Genomic DNA, 20,647 nt, shown 5'->3' on the forward strand with positions numbered 1-20,647 from the left:
ACTAACACACAAGCGTGTTTACAGCGAAGGGATCACGCTGTGGTCACAATTCAATATCAAGCACAACAAATGGCCCGGTGTGTGTGTGTGTGTGTGTGTGTGTGTGTGTGGTAACGCGGCCCAGGTCAGTTACTACAGTCTGTCTGTACCGTCATTTCCCAACTGTACTTTTCCAAACTGCTGACCTGGTGTAGCAAGACTGCTGTTAAACAACTAGAAAAAGTACACTGTCACACATTGACCAAAAAAAATAGAAGAGATGTTTTTGGAAGACAACCATGTTTCCTTTTTCTGTCCCTACGAAGGAGGTCAGGTGAGTGTTTGTCAGCAGGAACATCAAATCTACGGGGCCGGTGCGGCAGCGCCGAGGAGCGAGACGTTACAATGGGGAACAGATCCACGCCACATAGAGAACTAGCATTTGTGCGAGGTGACACAGATCCGCACGACTGAGGGGCTCTGACGGCTCCTCCGCGTCAGAGAGAGACGAGGCTGTTTGAGACCAGCTGCTCTCAGCGGGTTCCCTCTCACTGAAGTACACACGACTAACCAGGCTGTGACGTCATGAGCTGGAACCTCCGCCCGCCGCTGGTGGGAGACCTGAACGTTCTTCAGTTTAAGGGAACGACTCGAGTGGTTCACAGACTCACACAGAGACGATCGTTTCCCATCCGACTCAACACCTGAGGGTCCTCGTGGGTGTGACTTCACCGTGTCAAGAACAACAGTCCCTCTAAGTTCTGACTCACGTCTGCACACGCAACTCTCCGGCTGTACACGCGTGCTGCACAGCAACCACGCAGGTCACCGCTCATGATGGTTTGATCTTCCAGAGCAGCAGGAGAAGAGAAAGAAGAAAACTACACCAGAACGAGAGATGGAATGGAGTGTGTGTGTGTGTGTGTGTGTGAGAGAGAGTGTCTAATATCCTGTGGACAGCCTCTTGTCTCCAGGCAGATTGACTGACTTCAATGGAGCAATCGAGAGAATGTGTGTGTGTGTGTGTGTGTGTGTGTGTATGAGTGGCAGCTTTTATATGGGTGTGTGTTTTTGTGAGCTTATGTGTGTGTCACTGTATCCGTTAGCGGCCCACTGACATTTCCACATTGAAGGGCAGCTGCCTCATTACATTACAGCACGAGTGTGAATGTGTGTGTGTATGAATGTGTGTGTGTGAATGTGTGTGTATGAATGTGTGTGTGTGAATGTGTGTGTATGAATGTGTGTGTGTGCTCCACTCCCACAGGTGTGATCTTCCACTACTGCCATTTAAAAAAGCTTGTTTCCATTTTAAATCAAATCCTGTACTGTGTATTTACTGAATGATGCAGTACGAAGTACTAAGGATGTACTATAACTCTGTACGAAGTACTAAGGATGTACTTTATCTCTGTACGAAGTACTAAGGATGTACATCAACACCTGCAGCGCTGTGCCTCCTAGCATCAGGCTTCATCTAACAGTGTCCAGACGCTGCAGTCATGAAGACAGCATGTTCTGATGGAATGTTCTACATGTTCACCCGTGACCTTGTTCCACTGTAGGTCTCTCTCTCTCTCTCTCTCTCTCTCTCTCTCACACACACACACACACACGCTACAAACACTGATCATGGTGATGATACACAGACGCTGTCTGATCTCCTGAAGTTCAGTTTACAAGTTCTAATGTCTTTGTAAGCGTACCTTCCTCCACCACGGCCTGGCTGTGGTCCTCTAGGTGTGTGTGTGTGTGTGTGTGTGGGTTGACCTTCTGTCAGTGCAGCAAGGTCACAGCAGAGGGAATGCTGGTCACTCCTGCCACCTGCTGGTGGGCCCGGGACACACGTCTGTCATCAGCTGTGAAGGAGAACATCATCAGCGGACATCGCGCGTTTCACGCCTTGTTTTCATCTCCAGTTTGACGCCATGACTCTCGTTCTTCATCACCAAAGGAACAACGGTTCTGGAAGCAGGAGTCCAGGAACCAGCAGAAACAGAGCTACGACAACAGAACTCTAACAGCACGCCACTGACACGGCTGTTCTGCCAGCGCTGACGGGACGGTTCTCTGCCCTTCAGAGAAAAAACACAAGAACAAGAAGAGGATCAGGTGTCAAAGCTGATTTATTGCCGACTCGTCTTAAACGCCGGGAAGATAACGACTTGGTGACAAAGCAGGCAAAGTAACCGGTCGTAACCGGGCTGACGCCGCACAGAGGGAACAAGCAGCGAAGGACACCATGTGACACGCACAGGAAATGACTTTGGAGTGTTGCATTGCTTCTGGCCCGTTAAAACCAACGACATCTCCGGGATTTTTCACTCAAAAGTTCAATTTGTCTTTCAGTATCTCAGGGTGGAGGCGCTGAGGTCCGTGAACCAGCAGCCTGGTGGTTCTGGTTCTGATAGGTTCTGTGGATTACTGAGTTTTTCGTGAGTGTGCGAGGTCCTGAGGCGTTTCGTCTCCCGCCAGTGCCATCATGTCATGGATTTGTCTCCCAGTCTTTTGCTGAAGTCCAGCGTTTGCTGTTGGAGGAGGGCGGCGACGTGTCCTAACTGGCACCTCCTGGTCTTCAGCTGCTCCATCAGGATCCACACTGACGCCAACAGAGCGCCATCGCTGCTCTGACTGTGCCGCCTGATCACGTCATCGTCTCTCCAGGTGTCCCGGATGCTCTCCACTAAGGCCCGTGTGTCCTCGTGGAACCGATGGATCTGCTGCCAGCCGGCGTCTCTGCTGCCCCGGGCGCCGCTGACCTCGTCCATCATCAGTCTGATGCTGAGACGCAGCCTGCTGTTCTCCATGGCGACCTGCTCCAGTTGCACGCCGTTGTCATAGACGCTCATCTCCACACGCCTCAGCTGGGAGGCCTGTTGCTGCAGCAGGTGCAGGTGAGACACTCGCAGCCGCTCCAGCTCCTCCTCCAGGTTCCGTTTGGGCTGAAGCAGGGCGCCGCTCCTCTCCGTTAGCTCCCGGGTGGACCGCTCCAGGTCACCTCTCCTCCTCCTCAGCTGCTTGGCCAGCATTTCCAGGCCCTCAAGCCTGGCTTGCTCCTCGCTACACTTGGCCTCCACCTCCCTCAGCGTCTCCTGTTTTTCCTCCAGCTCCTGCAGCTTCTCCTGGATGCTCCTCCTGATGTTCTCTGCCTCTGCGGCGCTCTGCTGGATTTCCTGGTGGCGTGCGGCCTCCGTCTGTCTGTGGTCCATCTCAGACTGGTTGATGTGGAGCAACAGCAGGTCGGGCGTGCCGCTAAGTGGTTGACGCCGCAGGAGTTCCGCCTCCTCCTGTTGCAGCTCCTCGTATCTCCTCCTGGTGCTGCGGATGTGTGAGGTCATGTTCCCCACATGTTCCTGCTGCTTCGTCTTCGCCTCCTCCAACAGTTGAGTGAGCCGCCTCCTCTCCTCCTCTACGGGCCTGATGTTCCTCCTCCCTGCTGCCACCTGACCACACAGCTCCTCCCGGTTCTTCTCAGCGATGCGCTTGTTGGCGGCGCCAGCTTCCAGCAGGTCTCGCATCTGCTGGTCCATCTGCTGGATCTCCTCGCTGTGGTGGAGGATGGAGGTGATGCGCTCCTCCAGCCGCCGCTCGGATCGCTCCAGCCGCTGAGAGACTGAGACATGCTCCGCCCTTACTTCCCTCTCTTCACCAGAGCGATGCTGGAAGACCTCACAGATTTGAGCAAGACAGTCTTGACAGGAGACCCGTGACCCTCCCCCCTCCTCCATCTTCTCCTCCACAGCTACTAGCTCCTCCCTCAGAAGCCTGACGGTGCTGCTGAAGGTTGCCGCCAGATCGCACAGCTCCGTCTCCAGTGCTGCCCTCTGCTGCCGCTGCTCTCGCTGCTTTCGGAGTTCACCCTCCAGCTGCTCCTCACAGCGGCTTCGTGACGCCGCCAGTTCAACAAGGTTGTTCTCCAGCTCGGCTCTGCGGGTCGTGAGCTCGGACAGATGGTTGAGGTTCTCCCGTTTCTTGTCACAAGCTCTGTCCAGGTCGCCCCTGCTCGTTCTGAGCACCTGCTCCTCGATGTTCTCTTGGACCCGGTCCAGATGCGCGGAGAGCTGGTCTCTTCTCTCTGTGAAAGCTCTTCTCTCCTGGTCCAGGAGTTTCCGCCGGGATGTCTTGTCCTCCTCCATGGCAGTGATGCGAGTCTTCAGCTCCTCCATCTGCTCCTGGCTGAGCTCCAGCTGCCTCTGGTAACTATACTTGAGGGTGATCTGGCGGTTCAGAGCAGCGATCAGATCCTCATGCTCCGCCTTCACCTGTTCCCGTTCTGGGTGCAGTGCTCGGTTCTGGTTCTGCAGGGCTTCCTGGGTTTTCTCTGTGTCTTCCCGCAGCCGAGAGATGGAGTCCAGCTCCCGGCTCAGCTGCTCCATCTCCTCAACGTTGGACGCCCGCGCCGCTGCGACGTCCGCCAGGAGATCTCGGCTCACCTGGTCCCTGGCTGAGTTCACCTGCTGCCTCAGCTTGCTGTTCTCGATGGTCTCCACCTCCAGGTGTTCACGCGCGGCCCGCCGGTGCTCCTCCAGGTCCGCGACCGCAGCCATGATCTTCGTCAGGTGGAGGCTGGCCTCGGGTGAGAAGTCCAGTCCCGCGTCCCTCAGCTGCTTGTCCAGCTCCCTCACGTGCTCCAGGGCCACCATCACAGCCGGGGACTCGGGGACCAGACAGGACGCCATGTCCAAACCGAGTCAGCTGAGCGAGCAGAAGTTAGCGCAGTTAGCTCAGCCTCTCCGGGCGCTAACCTGTGAATCACGTCGCCATGGTAACGAACACCCCCTCTGCGAAAGAGGGAGAGCGAGCTACGGGAACTCGGAGCGGTCAGACCGCTCCCGCTAACCTTGAAACTCACGATACTGTGTGGCACGCGGGACCGCGGCGAGGCCGTCACCTTCAACCCCCCCCCCCCCCACTACAGACGTAGTGTAACCGCGCCCGACGGTTTTCATTCTTACCCGGACAGAATCGCGACGAATGCGGATCCGTGGTGACTGAAACCCTGCAGGTCCGGCCGCACACCGACGCCTCCGCACCGCAAGGGGCGGTGACGCCCGGCGGGGCGGTGCTCGAGTTGCCAGATCAGAAAGTTTCCCCCATCATGACTTCATGTACGTCCTTGACGGTAAGCAACCCAAAGTTCGCCTGAACTCTGCACGTGATCTTCCTAAAGAATTCCACCGGCACAGCAGAGCAGGAGCTCCGCATGGAGCACCCGCCCTGTTCCCCTCGCCTTCGTGCCGCTCCGTCTCAGTCCAGCGACTCACATTTCGTGGTCGGGATCGTAGACTGAAATCTTATAATTGATAATAATTCCGTTTGTCTTCTCTGACAAATCATCTGGTTTCATATTGAACTGAAAATAATAAACGACACTAAAAATAAATGTGCGGAACCTGAAGATTCGGATGCAGGAGGGGCGCGAGCCACACGGAGGCGGGCGTTCAGGTCTTGTTTTTATTCAGTTCTTGTAAATGTACAGTGTAAATCGGCACGGAACAATGAAATACATCTGTGCAAGACACACAGGGTAACAGACGAGACTCAGCAAAAAGAGAAAGTGGGAAGAAAAGGGAGAGAGAAAAGAAGAAATAGGGAGGGGGGTAGAGCGCGGGGGGGGGGGGGGGGGGTCACTGAGTCTCAGCTCCTCTCCTGACCTGCGGAGCTTCATTGCATTTTTTGGGATCATAAATTTCAGAGATGAAAAATAAAGACAGAGTTCTTTATGAAAAACACGGAAATTCCGTCCAGTCTTCATAAACCTGTTTTCATGGATGAAGAGTTGACGGAGGTCGAGGACTGCAGACAGGCGGATCCTGGGATGTCCCCCCAAAGGTCCACCGTATCAAACACTTCCTTTCGAAAAATTACAGAAAGTTGTTATCTTAGGAACCTGCCGGTGGTCCAGACCCCCCAGAGAGCTGCAGAGAAGCTGCAGCCATGAAATGAAGGTTCTGTGGTTTCCACCAGAGGAACCCTTAACTCCACGCCGAAGCCGCGCGCCATCAGGAGAACCTCAAGAGAACCTCCTTCGCTTTTGGTGCAGTGGGACTTTTAAAGAGTTTAGACTCCAGGCTTTCAGCCTCGTTTTTAGAAAAGACATTTACTGTTGATATTGTGTTTGCTACCAAAAAAACTAAATGTGCCGGAACTAAAGATTAGGGTACAAAGGAGGGGCACGAGCCACACGGAACCGGGTCGTTTCAGGTCCGTCCCCGGACCAAATCCGGGTTCTACCAGAGCCCGTCTCCTCCAGCCCCTGGTAGACGTTCTATCAGCACCGTTCTCCTGCTCCCTGCTCAGGGAATACGAAGTTCCTCCGTTCGGAACACCCTGCAACGTCATCAGCGCATTCCTCACTTCCTTTGGTCTTCACCAAAATAAAACATTACATGCGCTACAAAATAAAACTGCCTTCACAGAATACACGACCTTTCATTTTACTTTTTATTGTAATGCTCTCACTGTAACATCACATAATGTAACACCTAAATGTCATAGATGTTCTTGTCAATTAAACGTGATTTGAGAAAAGTACGATTTGTTTGGTCATTCTTAAAATCATTGTTAAGCAGGTTCTTATGTTGTGACGCTGGACAGTGTAATAAGCCAATATGTGTTCATTTATACCTGGTATGTGATTAAAAATAATAATAATGTGCCGAAAATTACGATTGGAGTGGCACGAAATAAATGTTGATGCTGAAAGCAACATTCTTGTGGAACAGTTGTGCAGGTGAAGTAGCTCGCGACCGTACTTGCACACGTAAACGAAGTCATTTTCATTATTCGCCTTTTTTCAGGCTCGGACGCACGTCTGCCGCCGCTGTCGAGTTTTTTTTTTTTTTAATTTTCAGCGCCGCACGGACACCGCAATGCATCATGGGGAATCTGGCTTGGCAACTTCCGGCGAAGTGTACAACAGTTGTTCCCTGTGCCGTGCTCGGTTCCCTTTCAAGCGTTCCCTGTGGTTTGGAACCTCCGTTAAGATGGATGTGTACCAGTCCGCTTTGCAGGGAACAGCAGGGCGATCGGAACGCAGCTCCTGACAGCAGCAGAACCTGGCAACCCCGACCGTCGCGCTGCACTGTCGTATGTCGACCCCTACTGACGTCACACGCATAGAACTACAGCAGCTAGACCCAAAATGTCTTTGCGTTCATCCTCCGATTGGGTGTTTTTCAGGACATGGAAAGTTCCCGCCGGCGCGTCACATTGACAGACATCCAAAACGATGAGGGCACCCAAGCGCCGTAGCTGAGGCGGCCGCCGCCTTCCTCTCTACCAGGCCGACATCTCGCAGCTGCCGCCCGTGGGGGAAAGTGGCCGCGGCGCCATGGATCTGATCAGCAAGCCGAGGAGCAAGTCCACCGTGTGGCTGTACTTCGGCCTGAAGGCGGACGACAAGGGACAGCCGCTGAACTCCGGCGAAGCCATCTGTCGGCTGTGTCGGAAAATTGTCCTCGCCAAAGGTGGAAACACCACGAACCTGCGGAGCCACCTGAGGCGGCGGCACCGGGCGGATTTTTTTGAGACCCCCTCCTTCGCGGCCCCCGGAGCGCTGCTGGAGGCTCAAGGTGATTTGCTTCTGAGCTCAGGGCTTCACCGCCGGTGGGTGCAGGTGTTGTTGCACCGACCGCCATCCCGGGCAGCCACCCCCCCCCCCCCCCCCACACACACACACACACACACGTGTATTTACAGTGTCCAGCATCACCTGGTGAACGTTGGCGGTGACGGTGAGGTGGGTTCACACTCTGATGTCACACAAGTCGATGTCAGCGCGTAACGGCGACCAGGGCTCGTTATCACTGAAACACAAGAGAGCGTGAAGGCGCGTCGATTGCTAGGTTCTACGTAAATCTTCCTCTGGGTCACCAACAGCCAATCAGATGGCTCGATACTGACACCCGGCAGCCAATGGTGTCACAGATGTGGGTGAGGTTGCACCGCCGATGTTTTACACAAACACGGCTGGAGGGAGAAAATGGGGGCCTACGGAGAGGAAATCGTTAACAAACGGGGACATGTGAGCTCGCCGGCGTGGCAGTTCTTCGGTTTTTTTGAGTCCGACCGGAGCCAGAGCACCCCGGCATGTAAGCTCTGCAGGAAAATAGTCCTGACCAAGGACGGGAGCACCACCAACTTGTTCTACCACCTGAGCCGCTACCACTCCTCCGAGTACGCCATGTGTCGGCAGGTGCGTCCGGCTGCGTATCAGAAACTGAGCCACCACCACAGGCGGTCGGTGACCAAGAGGCTACCGGTCAAAGCGCCGAGCGACAGCAGCTCCGGCCGGCCGGTGGACGCGCTGGACCCCGCAGTCCTCCACACCGACCTCGGTAGGCTCCCCGGCCGCAAACAAGTGTCCTCAAGTAAGTAAGGTGGAGGAGCCCTGATCGCTCGGTGGTGTGTGTCTGCAGCAGCGGGAGGAATGTCTGAATTCATGATTACTGGTAATAATACACGGTACTGCTGTTGTTTACAGGCCGTAAGGAACGAGGTTCATGCCGATGTGGTTGTACGCGTGCGCATTTGGCGAGGAAAAAACGCATGCGCATTTTAGGGGCATTTCCCGCGGGCCGTGTGCCGTAAATTACAGATTGCAGTGATTGGCCAGGCGCAGCCGCCATCTTTGCCGTTGCTCTCGGTGTCAGGAGCGTCTCTGTACAATACGCACGCTGATAACGGATTGTGGCATAATTACCGTATCGGCCCGGAACCGCTGTGTCACCAAGCTTTGTTAACGTGGCCCTCCCCCGGCACCTGTGCAGCTGAGAACTGGGCCTGATGGCTGCAGCGCTGACACTGACACGCCCTCGGGGTTCTGCTGATTTAAATAAAGGGATTATTTGCTTCAGACATGGCAACTCAAGAGGAAATAATTCTGAAGGAGGAGGAAGAGAGAGGAGAGGTGAATCCCAGTGATGGTTCCAGACATGCCGTGGTGTCAGACCTGGAGCTGGATCAGCTGGAGGACAGCAGGACAGAGGTCAGCAAGGTCACTAGGAAGCAGACGGCGTGGGCCGTGAACTGCTTCATCGACTGGCTGGAGTCGCAGGGCCTGAGGGTGGAGCTGAGGACGGTGGAGAAGGCGGAGCTCAACAGTTTACTGAGACACTTTTATGGATCGGTGAGAAATGGCAAAGGCGAGCTGTACGGGATCCCCAGCTACATCTCACTCAGAGCAGGACTCAACCGGTACTTCCGAGAGCCTCCGGTCAGCCGCCCCGTGTGCCTGATGAGGGACGTGGAGTTCGCCTCCGCCAACAAGGTGTTCATGGGAGTGCTGGCCAGCATTAGGAAGTCCGGCCGAGACGTCACCGCGCACTATCAGGCACTGTCAGCCGACGACATCCGCATCCTCAGACGCTCACGCATCATGGACCCTAATACTCCAAGGGGGCTCCTGAACAAAGTCTGGTTCGATGTGCAGATCTACTTCGGTCGCAGGGGCAAGCAGGCGAACCGGAATCTGAAGCCAGATTCATTTCTGATCCGAAAAGATGAGCGAGGGCTGAGGTACTGCACGCTAGTCTTTGGTGAAAACACTGAATCCCAGAACAAGAGGGACAGACACGCCATGTTTGAGAAGCCGGGGAGTAAATTCTGTCCCATCCGGTCTCTGGAGACTTACCTCAGCAGGCTCCCGTCCAGCGCAGCCGCCCTCTACCTGCAGCCAAAGAAGGAGCTAACGGAGGACACCTGGTACAGCAACGTCCCCCTGGGGGTGAACTATTTGGGCTCGATGTTGACCCGCATGAGTAAAGAAGCCGGTACGTCCGTCATCTACACTAATCGCTGCATCAAGAGCACACCCTTAAACCTGCTGTGTGACACGGGGCTGGAGGACAGACAGATCAAGCCTGTCCTCGCCAGCAGGTAGTTTTGGTGAAGCAGAACCTTGTTATCCTATGAAAGCTGGTAAGTGATCTGGTCAACGGGGTGTTTTTGTGTTATGACAGGTCTGAAAGCTCAGTGACAAGTCGGACGACATCGTCTCTGAGGTACATCCTGCCCAAGGGGGATCCAGCTGGGCCCGAGGGTCCGCAGGCACCCAAGGGGGCACCTCGGACTGATGCTCCTTCAGACACGCACACTTTGACTCAGAGCTGCAGTGAGTTCTTTATCGTCGTCATCATCGTAACTGGCGTGTCTGCTGGACACCAGACCCCCTTGTTCCTCCCGGTGGACCTCGAGGATTAAATGGATCCAACAAGCTCGAAGCTTCTCTCTTTACTGGAAACGAGTCCGGCGTCGAGTCCGTCAAACAGCTGCACCATTATTTTGTCTCGGTTTAACCTTTTCTTTCACGCGTGGCTTGTTTTCCAGTTTATTACGATAAATAAGTGAAGCAACGCTCCCCCGACTATCGGCCGCACCTCTCCTTCGTACTTGACTCCTTGTTTCTTTGTTTTGCAGGTTTGGATTTGAATCAGGAGGAGTTTTTTGAGGACTTTCCGTTCCTCCAGACCGCCTCGAACCAGAACTACGTCCCAGACGCCGTCCTGCCGCCGGGCGAGCCCTGGCTCCATGGTGGTCCCTCCCGAGCAGTGTTGTCTGTGCCCTCCTGTCTGTGCTTGTGCAGGGAGGCGGGGGGGTCTGGATCCTCTGGCGAAGAGAGGATGGGGGAGATGAAGGTCTACGCCAAATGCCAGCTTCAGCAGGGCGTCATGTTTGGGCCCTATGTGGGTGACGTGTCAAAAGCCCAGATGCCGACCAACCTCAAATACGCCTGGGCTGTGAGTCCACTCAGGTTGACTGCAGTGCATGATGGTAGTAGTGATGCACGGGCCAAGGGTTTGTAGCCCACCTGACCCCTCATGAGAGGCTGCCTGCCACCCTGTTTGTCAGAGCTTTGGGACGGTGTCGCCAGAACCGCGTGAACACGTCACCATGCGTCGCTTTAGTCCCGTGGTTCTGTCGTCAGAACCTTGTATTGCTGCTGCACGCTCACGAATGCCTGGGTCATCGCTGAATACTGCAGGAGAACAAGACTGACAAGGACGGCTCTGACTGAGCGTCCTCCTTGGCCCCGCCCACTCGCGTGGGAGGAGCTCCAATAAACCGACTGTCACATGTTCGTTTTTAAATGTCGATGAAGTAAAACCATTAAGTCTCTCACACACGTGCAGCGTAGGTAGTCTTCGAACCTGTTCTATTCTGACAGCGCCATTCCTGCGCATCACTACTTTGTAGAGAATATTTTAACTGGAGAAGCAGTTGACTTGATGTATTTTCCAAAATGTGTCTCTCCGTTCTTCATCTCCAGATCAGAGATGATGCTGCTTTCATATACGTCGACGGTTCTGATGAAAACAAGTCCAACTGGATGAGGTGGGCGGCTCTGATCCGTTTCCACTCTGTGTTTTCTGTCGTTGTGTTTGTTTGGACGTGCTTGTTTCTGTCAGTCAGTTAAATGGTGCTGCCGTCCGGTACTTTGCTGAGCGCTGTCACATACTAGTGCTCCGTGTTTCAGGTATGTAACATACACCAGCAGCGAGGAGGAACACAACCTGGTGGTGTTCCAGTTTTATCGCCGCATCTACTACAGGGTTTCCCAGCCCATTCTGGAGGGAGCAGAGCTCAGGGTCTGGATCGGTAAGGACTACGCCACCTTGCTGGGCCTCGGGATGGGTGAGTTCTGCCACCGGTGCGTTACTGGCATGCTGGAGATGCCAGCTAGCAGCTCACTACGGTTGTTTGGTATTAATTGTTAATTCACATTTATTCATCTCTTATTAATGTTACATGCTCAGTTGACAAACTCCTTTACTGCTCCTGGAGGGTCTCGTCTTTATTTGATTGACAACAGGAACTACAAGCAGTTAACTTCAGGTCATGATTGTTTCCGATCACTATTTCTTTGTGACTCTGGTCAGTCTGTACTGATTTTAGCTGATTTAGTTTTTTCTTAGGTTTGGAAAATATAATTGGATGTAATTACAGGCATTTTTTAGAATGTTAAATTACGTTCTCAAAGAAGAGCACCCGTGATTTACAGGTGCGGTCGCAGATTAGCTTGCTGACGCTGGTGCTGTGTGGTGCAGGTGACAATGTGAAATGTGAAGTTGGAGAAAAGGAGACGGTCCTGCGGCTCTTGCAGGACATCCAGTTGGTCACCCTCCCAGAGCCCAGCAGCTCCTCCCTGTGGTCTGACCACAGCCAATCACAGAGCCCCATGCCGGTCATCAGTGACGTGACCACCATGTCAACGCCTGACCCAGTTGCCGAGTTCGCCGTCATGTCTGGCTCGGCCTTCACCTCGCCCATCTCCTTCCCCTCCCCGAGCTCCTACTCTCTGGAAAAGTACGATTTCCTGCCTGGATCGGAGAAACTGCTGAGTAACCCTAACACCACCCAGAACAGCCCCTGGTACTTCTTTGGGTTTGAGCCAGACCCCACAGGCCGGCCACTGGACCGGACCACCGTGGTGTGTAAACTGTGTGGGGAGCGTGTGAGCTGTGGAGGGGGGGCAGCAGAAATCCAGAACCACCTGGCCAGCAAGCACCACATCAGACCCCACAGCGGCAGCAAGGAACGCAGCATGACAGGTGACGCGATCTTTGCTTGTGATGTCACATTATTCAGGGTAAAGACGAGATCCGGGGCCTTGTGTAGGAAGCGTGCGTATGCAGAAAAACGCCGTGTATGACCGAGTGAAACAACCCTGAGGATGTATGGTCCTCCACGCCAACTTCATGGCTGGCGTGCACACGCGTGTGCGAGACACCCAGAGGTGACGCTGAGAAACTGAAGCGAGCAAACCGTCGTACTCAGTGATGAACCGTGAACTCATTTACGTCCACGCAGTGAAGTACGTCAGTGTAAACGCCACGCTCCACCTCACATGACCTGGCAGAGTTTAAAAGAAATATTTGATAACCGGTGTAGGACGTAGCGCAGTGACTCCATCAGGCGAGACAAAGAAGCTCTGAGACCTGAAAAGTCTTGATGGGGTTCCTGACCTTATGGGTGCTTTATTATTATTATTAGATGGATAAGTTTATGATTATATACGCACTCCAAACCAGCCGCCTCCCTGACAGCCTCTGCCGCATGCTCACATTATGTTATTGTCCCGTTAATGCCAAATGAGCTGGTAGCTGCTAGCGGTAACCTCCCCAGTCTGTATCATTAGGGCCTGAGCCTGAAGGTACTTCAGGCAAAGACCCTGTTATGTTTGCTCGTTGTACTTATAGTTGAGTTGCATATCTTGAGTAGGGGTGGGTACCGAACTTAGGTACTTTAATAGCACCGACCGAAATGCCCCGGTACTACCGGGTACTGAATATGTACGTGTTTTTCGGTGTCAATTTTCGGTACTTGCAAGGTGGCGACTCTGGTGACGAGTGGTCTAGGATGGTAGAGGAAGGCCCCGCCTTACTCTCTCTCTGATTGGCTTACCCTGATATCCTAACCGCCAATGAGAGGCAGAGTAGGGCGGTTCATGACTTCACCATCCAGTGAACATTATAGTTTGCTTCCGGTAACACGTGTTACGGCCCATTCATACCCGACGTAAAAGACGGAGACGGATGGGGCATTCCGTCCGTCTTTCTGCACGAAGCGGGGACCTTACGATGACGGATGAAACGGAGCAATACCACCGGAAGTCGCGGGGGCAGTATTGAGTTCATAGTACAAAGTGTCAACAAACAGGAGTCACGAAGAAGGCATTTAAAAATGGCGCAATTCGAGGAGAAATTGACGGCGTCGATCCGCAATTATCCCCACATTTATGACCCTCCAGCCAGTTGGGGCGGACATCCTGAAACACTGGAAAACTCGTCATCCGTCTCCCGCACTGGCAGCACCAGACACTTGAACCCCTCACGAAGGGTCGGCAGGTGTGTAGTGGCCTCACATTCCACCGACGCGTTGTCTTTTTCCTGTTTTTTCTGTGTCTTTTGCGGAGCGAATGCCAGAGAGCGAGCTCTTCAACAGGTGCCATCTTTGTTGACGCCTCGGCACTGCCACCTGCCGGACGTTGACATGTCACGCGCACCAGACGTTGGGAGGTATGAAGGGTTCATACGTGACGGACGGACGTGACGTGCGGGGCGGACACTTGGGGAATGAATGGGCCTTTGCACGTGCGTGTGTTTGGTTCCCTGCATTTGTGAGAGAGAGACGCAAGAGGCGGTAAGATAAGAAATGCCCCCGCGGTCAAAAGTGTGGCTCCATTTTGTTAGAATCGACGCCAGTAGAGCGCGATGCAATGTCTGCAAAAAGGACTTCATGGCAAAAAGCGGCAACACGTCAAATTTGATGAAGCACCTGAACGTGCACGGGATACGTAGGAGAGCAGAACGTTGCACGGTGTTTGACGTTAGGAAGGGCAGACCGCAGCCCTCCTCACCCCAGCCTTCTATTCCGCCTGTTGTGGATGTGCCTCTTTCGAAACCTCTACCGCCGGAGGAATCCTCCTTAGCCGAGAAAACAGACGGCGCGGCGGCCGCCATGACGGGGACGTCCTCAACAGGTGAGCTAACTTTAAGCTAACAAAAGTGATTCGCCGGCGCTAGCGCTGTAATGTAATTTTCTCTACACTAATTTTTAAATTAATTTGTTACCGAAAAGTACCGTACCGGAACTGGCACCGAAATCAAGGTACCGGCGCCGGTAGCGAAAAATAGTTGGAAGGTACCCAGCCCTGATGGAGAGTGAAAGGAGCCACTGAACCTCAAGGACCTAATCAATGAAGAGTGAGAGCCCATCTCCTACCTCAGTTTGATGAAGCCTTCGTCTTCGGCTGAGACCAAACCAGGGAGGGGACGTGAGCTTCAGGCGCTCAGTGTCGCACCGATCGGGATTTATAGGGAAATGAAGAAAAAAGTGTTTATGCGCAGGCTGTTTTTCTAAATTTAAGCATTTGTTGTCTTTGATCACGAGGCCTCCAATCTAATACAGTTTCAACCTGTAAAAGTGCTAAAACTAACTTAGGGTTTACGGCACATTGTCGACCAGGAACGGGAGGTCGTAGTTCAGTTATGAAGTCACTTAAAACTGGGGGTGTAACGATTCATCCATGGATCGATGATTGATTTCTAATCTTACGATTCAACTGCATCGATCCTTGCTCAGCAAGATGAAAAATGGTTTTAAATGGTAACGAATCGATTAATTCGATGCTGTGAAAACGTAGATTGGAATTAAGCACGGCAAACTTGAGAGATTGTGTGTTTTGGGCGCCTTTAGACGCGTTAAACGTCACTCGATCGAGTCCGCCTGTGTGTGACGTCAGCGGCACGCGCCGGCAGAAGCGCGAATCTCAGCAGCAACACAGCATGGCGGATGGAAGAGGGGAGAGAGAAATTTTCCAGCCATCGTTTCGTTCAAGTGTATGGAAACACTTCGGCTGTTACAAAGACGGAGGAGTTTTAAACAAGTCGGTCGCTGTTTGTAGAATCTGTAAATGTGAAATAAAGAACAGCGGCAACACGACGAATCTGTTCAACCACCTCCTGAGGCGCCATGGGATTTCGCCCCGGCCGGCCGACCAGGACCGTCCAGGCGAGTCCTCCAGCGTGACCGCTGCCGCAGCAGAGCGAGGTAACGCTGCTCCGCTGGAAGCTCGAGTGTCGCTCGCATGTTGACAAAGAAACCCGGCCGGAACTTTGGTGCACTTTATTGTACTCTTTTTTTTCTTGGGGGGGGGGGGGGGTTAATTCAAAGAAATAATAGTGAACTATTTTTTATTTATTAATAATGAGAGCAGTAGCAGGTACAGCCGCTTCTCATTTAACCTGAACAGAACTTTGATGCACTTTATTGTTGTGCTGTTATTTTGCAACTTGCAAAGAGCTGTTAATTCAAATAAAAGGTATTCTTTGGCACTTAGTTGTTGTTTTCTTGTTTATATCCATTATTTGAAACCTGGTTCCCTTACAGCAGAGATCTATGACACTTCGTCTGAACTGTCCAGTTGCCAGGTGTTTATTTCACAGTCACAACAGTTGAAGCTTTGGCAAAAAGTTACAAAATCAAATCGCATCGTTGCAAATGAATTAAAATCGTCCTTGGATTGAATCGGCAACCATGAATCGTGATGCGATTGAGCCGTTGTTACACCCCTACTTGAAACGGAGAAATTAACGATGGTCACGACCAGTCATCTGATGGAGTTTGGACCTTCACTCATGTAGGAAGCTCTTATGTCACTCTGAAGCATTCCTGGTCAAAATGTGTCATAAATCTGGACTAAGACTTTACAGGTGGATTGATGAGGCCTATCTGGTGTTGACAATTTTCTCTGGTGCCGGCAGGTCAGCGCTCCCAGCCCGGCACAGTGAGCAGTGGTCTGGTTAGTACATTCCCACTGGTGCTGTCCTCTCAAGTCACTGATGCCATCGCCAACTTCCTCATCATGGATCTCCAGCCACCAAACCTGGTTGAAGGTGCTGGCTTCAAACAGCTGATCCACGCCCTGCTGCCCTTCTGCAAGGTGCTGCCATCCCCCTGCCAGCTGGAGAGCCTCCTCAGAGACCACCACCACAAAGGCAAGACCACCCTTGCCAAGCTGCTGAGGAGCAAATGTGGGAGCAGGGAAAACGAGGAGATACTTGACTACACTGCGCCCATCGAGTGCGAGCCCAGGAGACGCGGGCGACCTCCTGGACTTCTGCTGGAGGTCCCTCACTTTGTCACGTTGAGTGTGGATGTTTGGATCCACAACTGGCAGGGCAATGCAGAGAAGTACCTCACTGTCTGGGCACATTACATAGACTCCAAATTTAGTTTTCAGAATGTCGCCCTGGCAACCCAAAGACTGACAGACAGTGGGCTGAAAGACCTGGTGACAGTGGAATCCCAAGTGAAAGTTATGGCCCAGGACTGGGGAATCTCTCAGCCCAACCTGGTCTTGTTGGGAGGGGAAGGACGGAACAAAATGACTCTTGGACCAATAAAAAGTGAGAAAGTGGCAGAAGCTACAGGAAGCGTCCCTCACCCCAACTCAACCACCTTTCTAGAGAGGGAGGACTCTGTGTCCCCTGAAGAGGCAGTTGAACAGGGCCAGTCCAGTGAGGGGCCCCCGTCTGTCCCCTGTTTCTTCAGTGCTGTGCAGAGCTGCATCGAGGAGGTGATGTCACACCCTGTCATCTCCAAGACCCTCTTCCAGCTCCAGGGTTTTCTCTCAAGTCTGTTCTTGCCTCCTAGTCCAAGCAAAGCCTCATACCAGTTCCACTTCCAGAGGCTGCTGCAAACCACGACCAAGCAGGAGCAGGCCGAGCTGAAGTCGTGGGCTCACAGCCGGCCCACCTGGAACAAGCTGTATCCTCTGCTGAGCACTCTCCTCAAGCACAAGAGCCTTTTATGTGACCTCCTGAAGGAGATCCAAGGTGAGGTCTTCTCTAAAGAAGACCCTGCTTCAGATTTCAGCTCATCTGGCAGCTGCCACGCAAACTCCACATCCAGCATGGCTTCCTCTAGTGCCACACCTCTGCGTTCTGAATGGAAGGTGCTGGAGGAGTTGTGTTTGGTCGTCAAACCTCTGGATGTGGCGTGCCGGACCCTCGCCAAGGAGGCCTTCCCCCGTTTGTCTCTGATCAAGCCCATTCTCACCGGCCTTCTCTCGCGCCACCTGGTACACCGACCAGGAGACTCGTCCTCCACCCTGAAGGAGGTGAAGAGGATGATGAGGAGAACCCTGGCGCGCTGTTACGACAACCCCGTCGTCAACAGGGTCTTGTGTGTGGCCTGTTCCCTGGACCCCCAGTTCCATGGGCTGGGATTCATGGAGGAGAGGGTGAGTCTCAGAGTTACGGCACATGGCGACTGATTTCCATTCTGAAATGATTTCCATTCTTTTCTTCTTTTTTTTTTTCAGTCGGGCGAAGCAGCTACAGTTGACAAGTGTTGGACAGGTTTTCTCAGTTGTAAGACGACGTTGGTATTAATCTGGTTTCAAATCTGTTCAAACACTGACTGGCGCCAGCCGACCAGTCCCCAGTTGTCTCAGTGTCTTGAGTGGACACATTTATTTTCTGAATAATTAAAAATAGCGAGGTGTAACTTGTTCGCTGTCTCATACGAACAGAGGCGAATGTCACACCTTCAGGTATTTCAGGCAGTGATATGTTGAGTGTGGACAGGTAAAGAAACTGTCTCACATCTTCAGATTTTAACTATCAACTCTTTGATTACTTTAAGGAGCAGAAAGCCACCTTTGATTGGCTGAAGAAAGAGGCTGTCAGGATCGCCAAGGAGGACCGGAGGAGGAGCAGCGGCAACAAGCAGAGGAAGAGGAGCCCCTCGCCCGGCTCATCGGGCTCCGAGAGTGACTTCCTGAGGAGAAGTAAAAGGCTGAAGGAGACCCGGCCAATCAACTTCAGAGAGGTAGAAGATGATGAGGATGAAAGCGACATAGGCGAGGCAGACGAGAGCGAGCTGGCGGAGCCGGGCTCCCAGGCCGGCCTCTCTGGTATGGAGTTCTTGCTGGGGGACTTGTTCTGCTCAACCCCCAGCAGCAGGCAGAGCTCAGTGGAGGAGTCTGTGGACATGGAAATGTCCGTCTTCAGAGCCGACAAGGGGGCCTCGCTGGGAGTTGAGCCCCTGCAGTGGTGGAGGACGAAGGCAGTGCAGTTCCCGCTGCTGGCCACGGTGGCGAGGGCGTACCTGGCGGCGCCAGCAGTGGCAGGAAACATGGCACAGTACTTTGTGCTGGATGGAGCAGGAGACATTTACAGGAAGAGAGCAAATATTCCCCCAGAAAGTTTGGACGCAATCCTGTTTTTGCATCACAACCACTTGCCTCCTGCTGAGGGGGGTCAGGTGACCCTTAAGAGCGAAGACAAGAGTAGCGGGATCCAGTAACCGGACGAGCTTGAGTCAACCCTCATGTGATCAACTCCAGGATAATCCCAAGAGCAAATGTACACCTGATTCACACGCTCACTCCACATGTACCGTAAAAGTAGATCATCAAACGGACGAGACGTTATACTGTATGTACTTGTGTCTAAATCCTTCGGGCTCTTCTTCTGATGAGCGTCTTTTATGCGTCATTATGACCCGTGTAGCACCTGGTGCCTTACCTCATTTTAAAGCAACGTTATGCAGCATCGGTGTCCTCAGTACACTGACCTGCGATCAGTAGAGCGGTGCCTCTCGTTCCACCTCAGCGTAACTTGAGTTGAAACCTTCGCTAACTTTCGCTAAAGCTCTGAACACAGAAGTCGTGACAGAGACCAGAGGAGGGGCGTCCTTGGAGGAAGCTGCAGGGACCCAGACCCGGAGCTACTGTTGGTTCCTCAGTGGAACTTGTGGGTTCGGTCATGACATCATGACAAACTTGTCACAGTTCAAATGTGTTTATGTCAGTATTGCTCTTATTAATGGATTAGAATGTGTGGTTGTCCCGTGTTTTACCACATGGTGCCAGCAGGGGTCGCTGCAGCCCAGCAAATAGACAATGTTGCTTTAACATAGTGTTGCAGCAGATCACTAGGTAATGACAGCATTTCTGTCCCTTCTTACTGGTCGTCTGAGGTGGTTTTATGTAGAACTACAGCCTCTGACAAGTCTCTGCTCTGACTTCACCAACTGTGTTTTTGTACTCGGTTTCGAAAGAAAAGTGAGTCTCAGCTCTCTTCCTGCTGCTCTCCCTTTGTTTTACAGAACTTACAAAAAGGGAAGTTGGTCTTTGTTCTTGGAAACGTTTTTTAACGACTTCATGTTCCATTGCGTAGAACTGAAAGTGCTCTGACAGGCCAGACTGCATCGGTTCCTGCAGTCGTGGATCGTTGCACCGTTTCTGCTCCTCTCGGCCGTTACACCATAGATGATGCTGATCAACCTGACTGTGACATTCTTAAACTCTGATTACTGGTTTTGTCCCACTGTAAATATGTATGTCATCCTTGAGAAAATAAATATGTACCCATTGGAGCTGGTCCTGCTCATTTATCCAAAAATATTACAACATGTTTAGTTAGAAAACACTGTAAATTGTACATTGAGTCGAAATGGGAAGTTCACCATGGATTCAAGAGCACTGTCAATACAAACTGGATTATTCAGAAGAACCTAAATATCTGGACTTTTTTCTTAAGTTCAATCTTTTCTTTTAAACTTCTAGCAGTTTAAAAAATAACGGCCATGAAGAGATGCTGCAGGAAAAACAAACTTCTCCTCTAAGAACTATGTTTTCCAAACCTAAATATTGTCCTGTAACTCTGCGTCGGACCTTTTGGATCTGGACGTGACGGCCCGCGGGTTTCCCTTCCTGCGGTGGGCCAACCTGCTACAGTAGATGAAGACGTAGACTGGGTGGACGAAGACCAGCAGAGTGAGCAGAGTCAGAGCCACGTCCACCTGGAACACATCAGGTACTGATGAAGTTCTGCCGCTTCGACTCAACACACACACACACCTACAGGACATTTCCAGCAAATGCCACTGTTCAGGGTTAAGATGGTCATGGAAAACCTGGAAAAGTCATGGAGTTCGGAGGGAGACATTCTCAGGTCTGGAGTTGCTTGATTCACGCCATGTGGTTCTCATTGTATGTCCACACTTGTCTCTCGACCGGCGTCTCCTGCCATTACGCTGCTGTCACAGGATTTGAACTCCACCAATTACACACAAACGTAAGAGGTAATATAAACTTCATGGGGAAAGGGGGAACACGGATGACCCCCCCCCCCCACCCACACACACGTGATATTCA

General features: G+C 52.5%; 3 protein-coding genes across 23 annotated transcripts in view; 1 reads left to right on the forward strand and 2 right to left on the reverse strand.

The window, feature by feature from the left end:
• The window catches only part of LOC147256813 (nocturnin-like), a 14,183-nt gene extending 5,730 nt beyond the window's left edge, over positions 1 to 8,453 (reverse strand). For 2 of the 8 annotated variants that reach the window (XM_086210449.1, XM_086210445.1), the window contains exons 1-2: positions 7,694 to 8,453; positions 1,750 to 1,838 (exon numbers count right to left, since the gene is read on the reverse strand). The gene's annotated coding sequence lies outside the window, so the exon portion shown is untranslated. Of the gene's footprint in view, positions 1 to 1,685; positions 2,055 to 4,934; positions 7,636 to 7,693 lie in introns of those variants that run through there. The other 6 variants (XM_086210447.1, XM_086210444.1, XM_086210443.1 and 3 more) reach the window with 5 other exon arrangements.
• Positions 6,872 to 19,866, forward strand: LOC147256814 (uncharacterized). Of its 8 annotated transcripts, XM_086210417.1 has the most exons (9): positions 8,367 to 9,858; positions 9,942 to 10,093; positions 10,399 to 10,718; positions 11,249 to 11,313; positions 11,456 to 11,613; positions 12,027 to 12,530; positions 16,245 to 17,725; positions 17,807 to 17,855; positions 18,130 to 18,269. In XM_086210417.1, coding segments are annotated over exons 1-9 (3,750 nt in total). In that variant the 5' UTR covers positions 8,367 to 8,839; the 3' UTR covers positions 18,132 to 18,269. The 8 variants fall into 8 exon arrangements, with proteins under 8 accessions (XP_086066547.1, XP_086066546.1, XP_086066544.1 ...); XM_086210421.1 differs by lacking the exons at positions 8,367 to 9,858; positions 9,942 to 10,093; positions 17,807 to 17,855 and adding exons at positions 6,872 to 7,068; positions 7,162 to 7,553 and having other exon boundaries at positions 18,130 to 19,866; XM_086210414.1 differs by lacking the exon at positions 17,807 to 17,855 and having other exon boundaries at positions 8,370 to 9,858; positions 18,130 to 19,866.
• Positions 19,222 to 20,647, reverse strand: part of LOC147256815 (equilibrative nucleobase transporter 1-like) — an 8,070-nt gene continuing 6,644 nt past the window's right edge. For 3 of the 7 annotated variants that reach the window (XM_086210435.1, XM_086210436.1, XM_086210437.1), the window contains one exon: positions 19,222 to 20,292. In XM_086210435.1, the coding sequence (XP_086066561.1) occupies positions 20,134 to 20,292 (159 nt within the window). In that variant the 3' untranslated portion in view covers positions 19,222 to 20,133. Of the gene's footprint in view, positions 20,530 to 20,647 lie in introns of all 7 variants that reach the window. The other 4 variants (XM_086210439.1, XM_086210441.1, XM_086210440.1 and 1 more) reach the window with 4 other exon arrangements.

This window comes from Aulostomus chinensis, chromosome 8, assembly GCF_037954235.1.
Source record: "Aulostomus chinensis isolate RoL2024-O1b breed Wild chromosome 8, RoL_Achi_v1.0, whole genome shotgun sequence".
Taxonomy (NCBI): domain Eukaryota; kingdom Metazoa; phylum Chordata; class Actinopteri; order Syngnathiformes; family Aulostomidae; genus Aulostomus; species Aulostomus chinensis.

Excerpts from the sequence above, each read along its gene's own strand:
- LOC147256814 (XM_086210414.1), top strand. The coding sequence starts at position 8,840 with ATGGCAACTCAAGAGGAAATAATTCTGAAGGAGGAGGAAGAGAGAGGA. Across the intron at positions 10,719-11,248 it reads ACCTCAAATACGCCTGGGCT|ATCAGAGATGATGCTGCTTT; the intron begins GTGAGTCCACTC and ends CTTCATCTCCAG. Across the intron at positions 12,531-16,244 it reads CAAGGAACGCAGCATGACAG|GTCAGCGCTCCCAGCCCGGC; the intron begins GTGACGCGATCT and ends TGGTGCCGGCAG.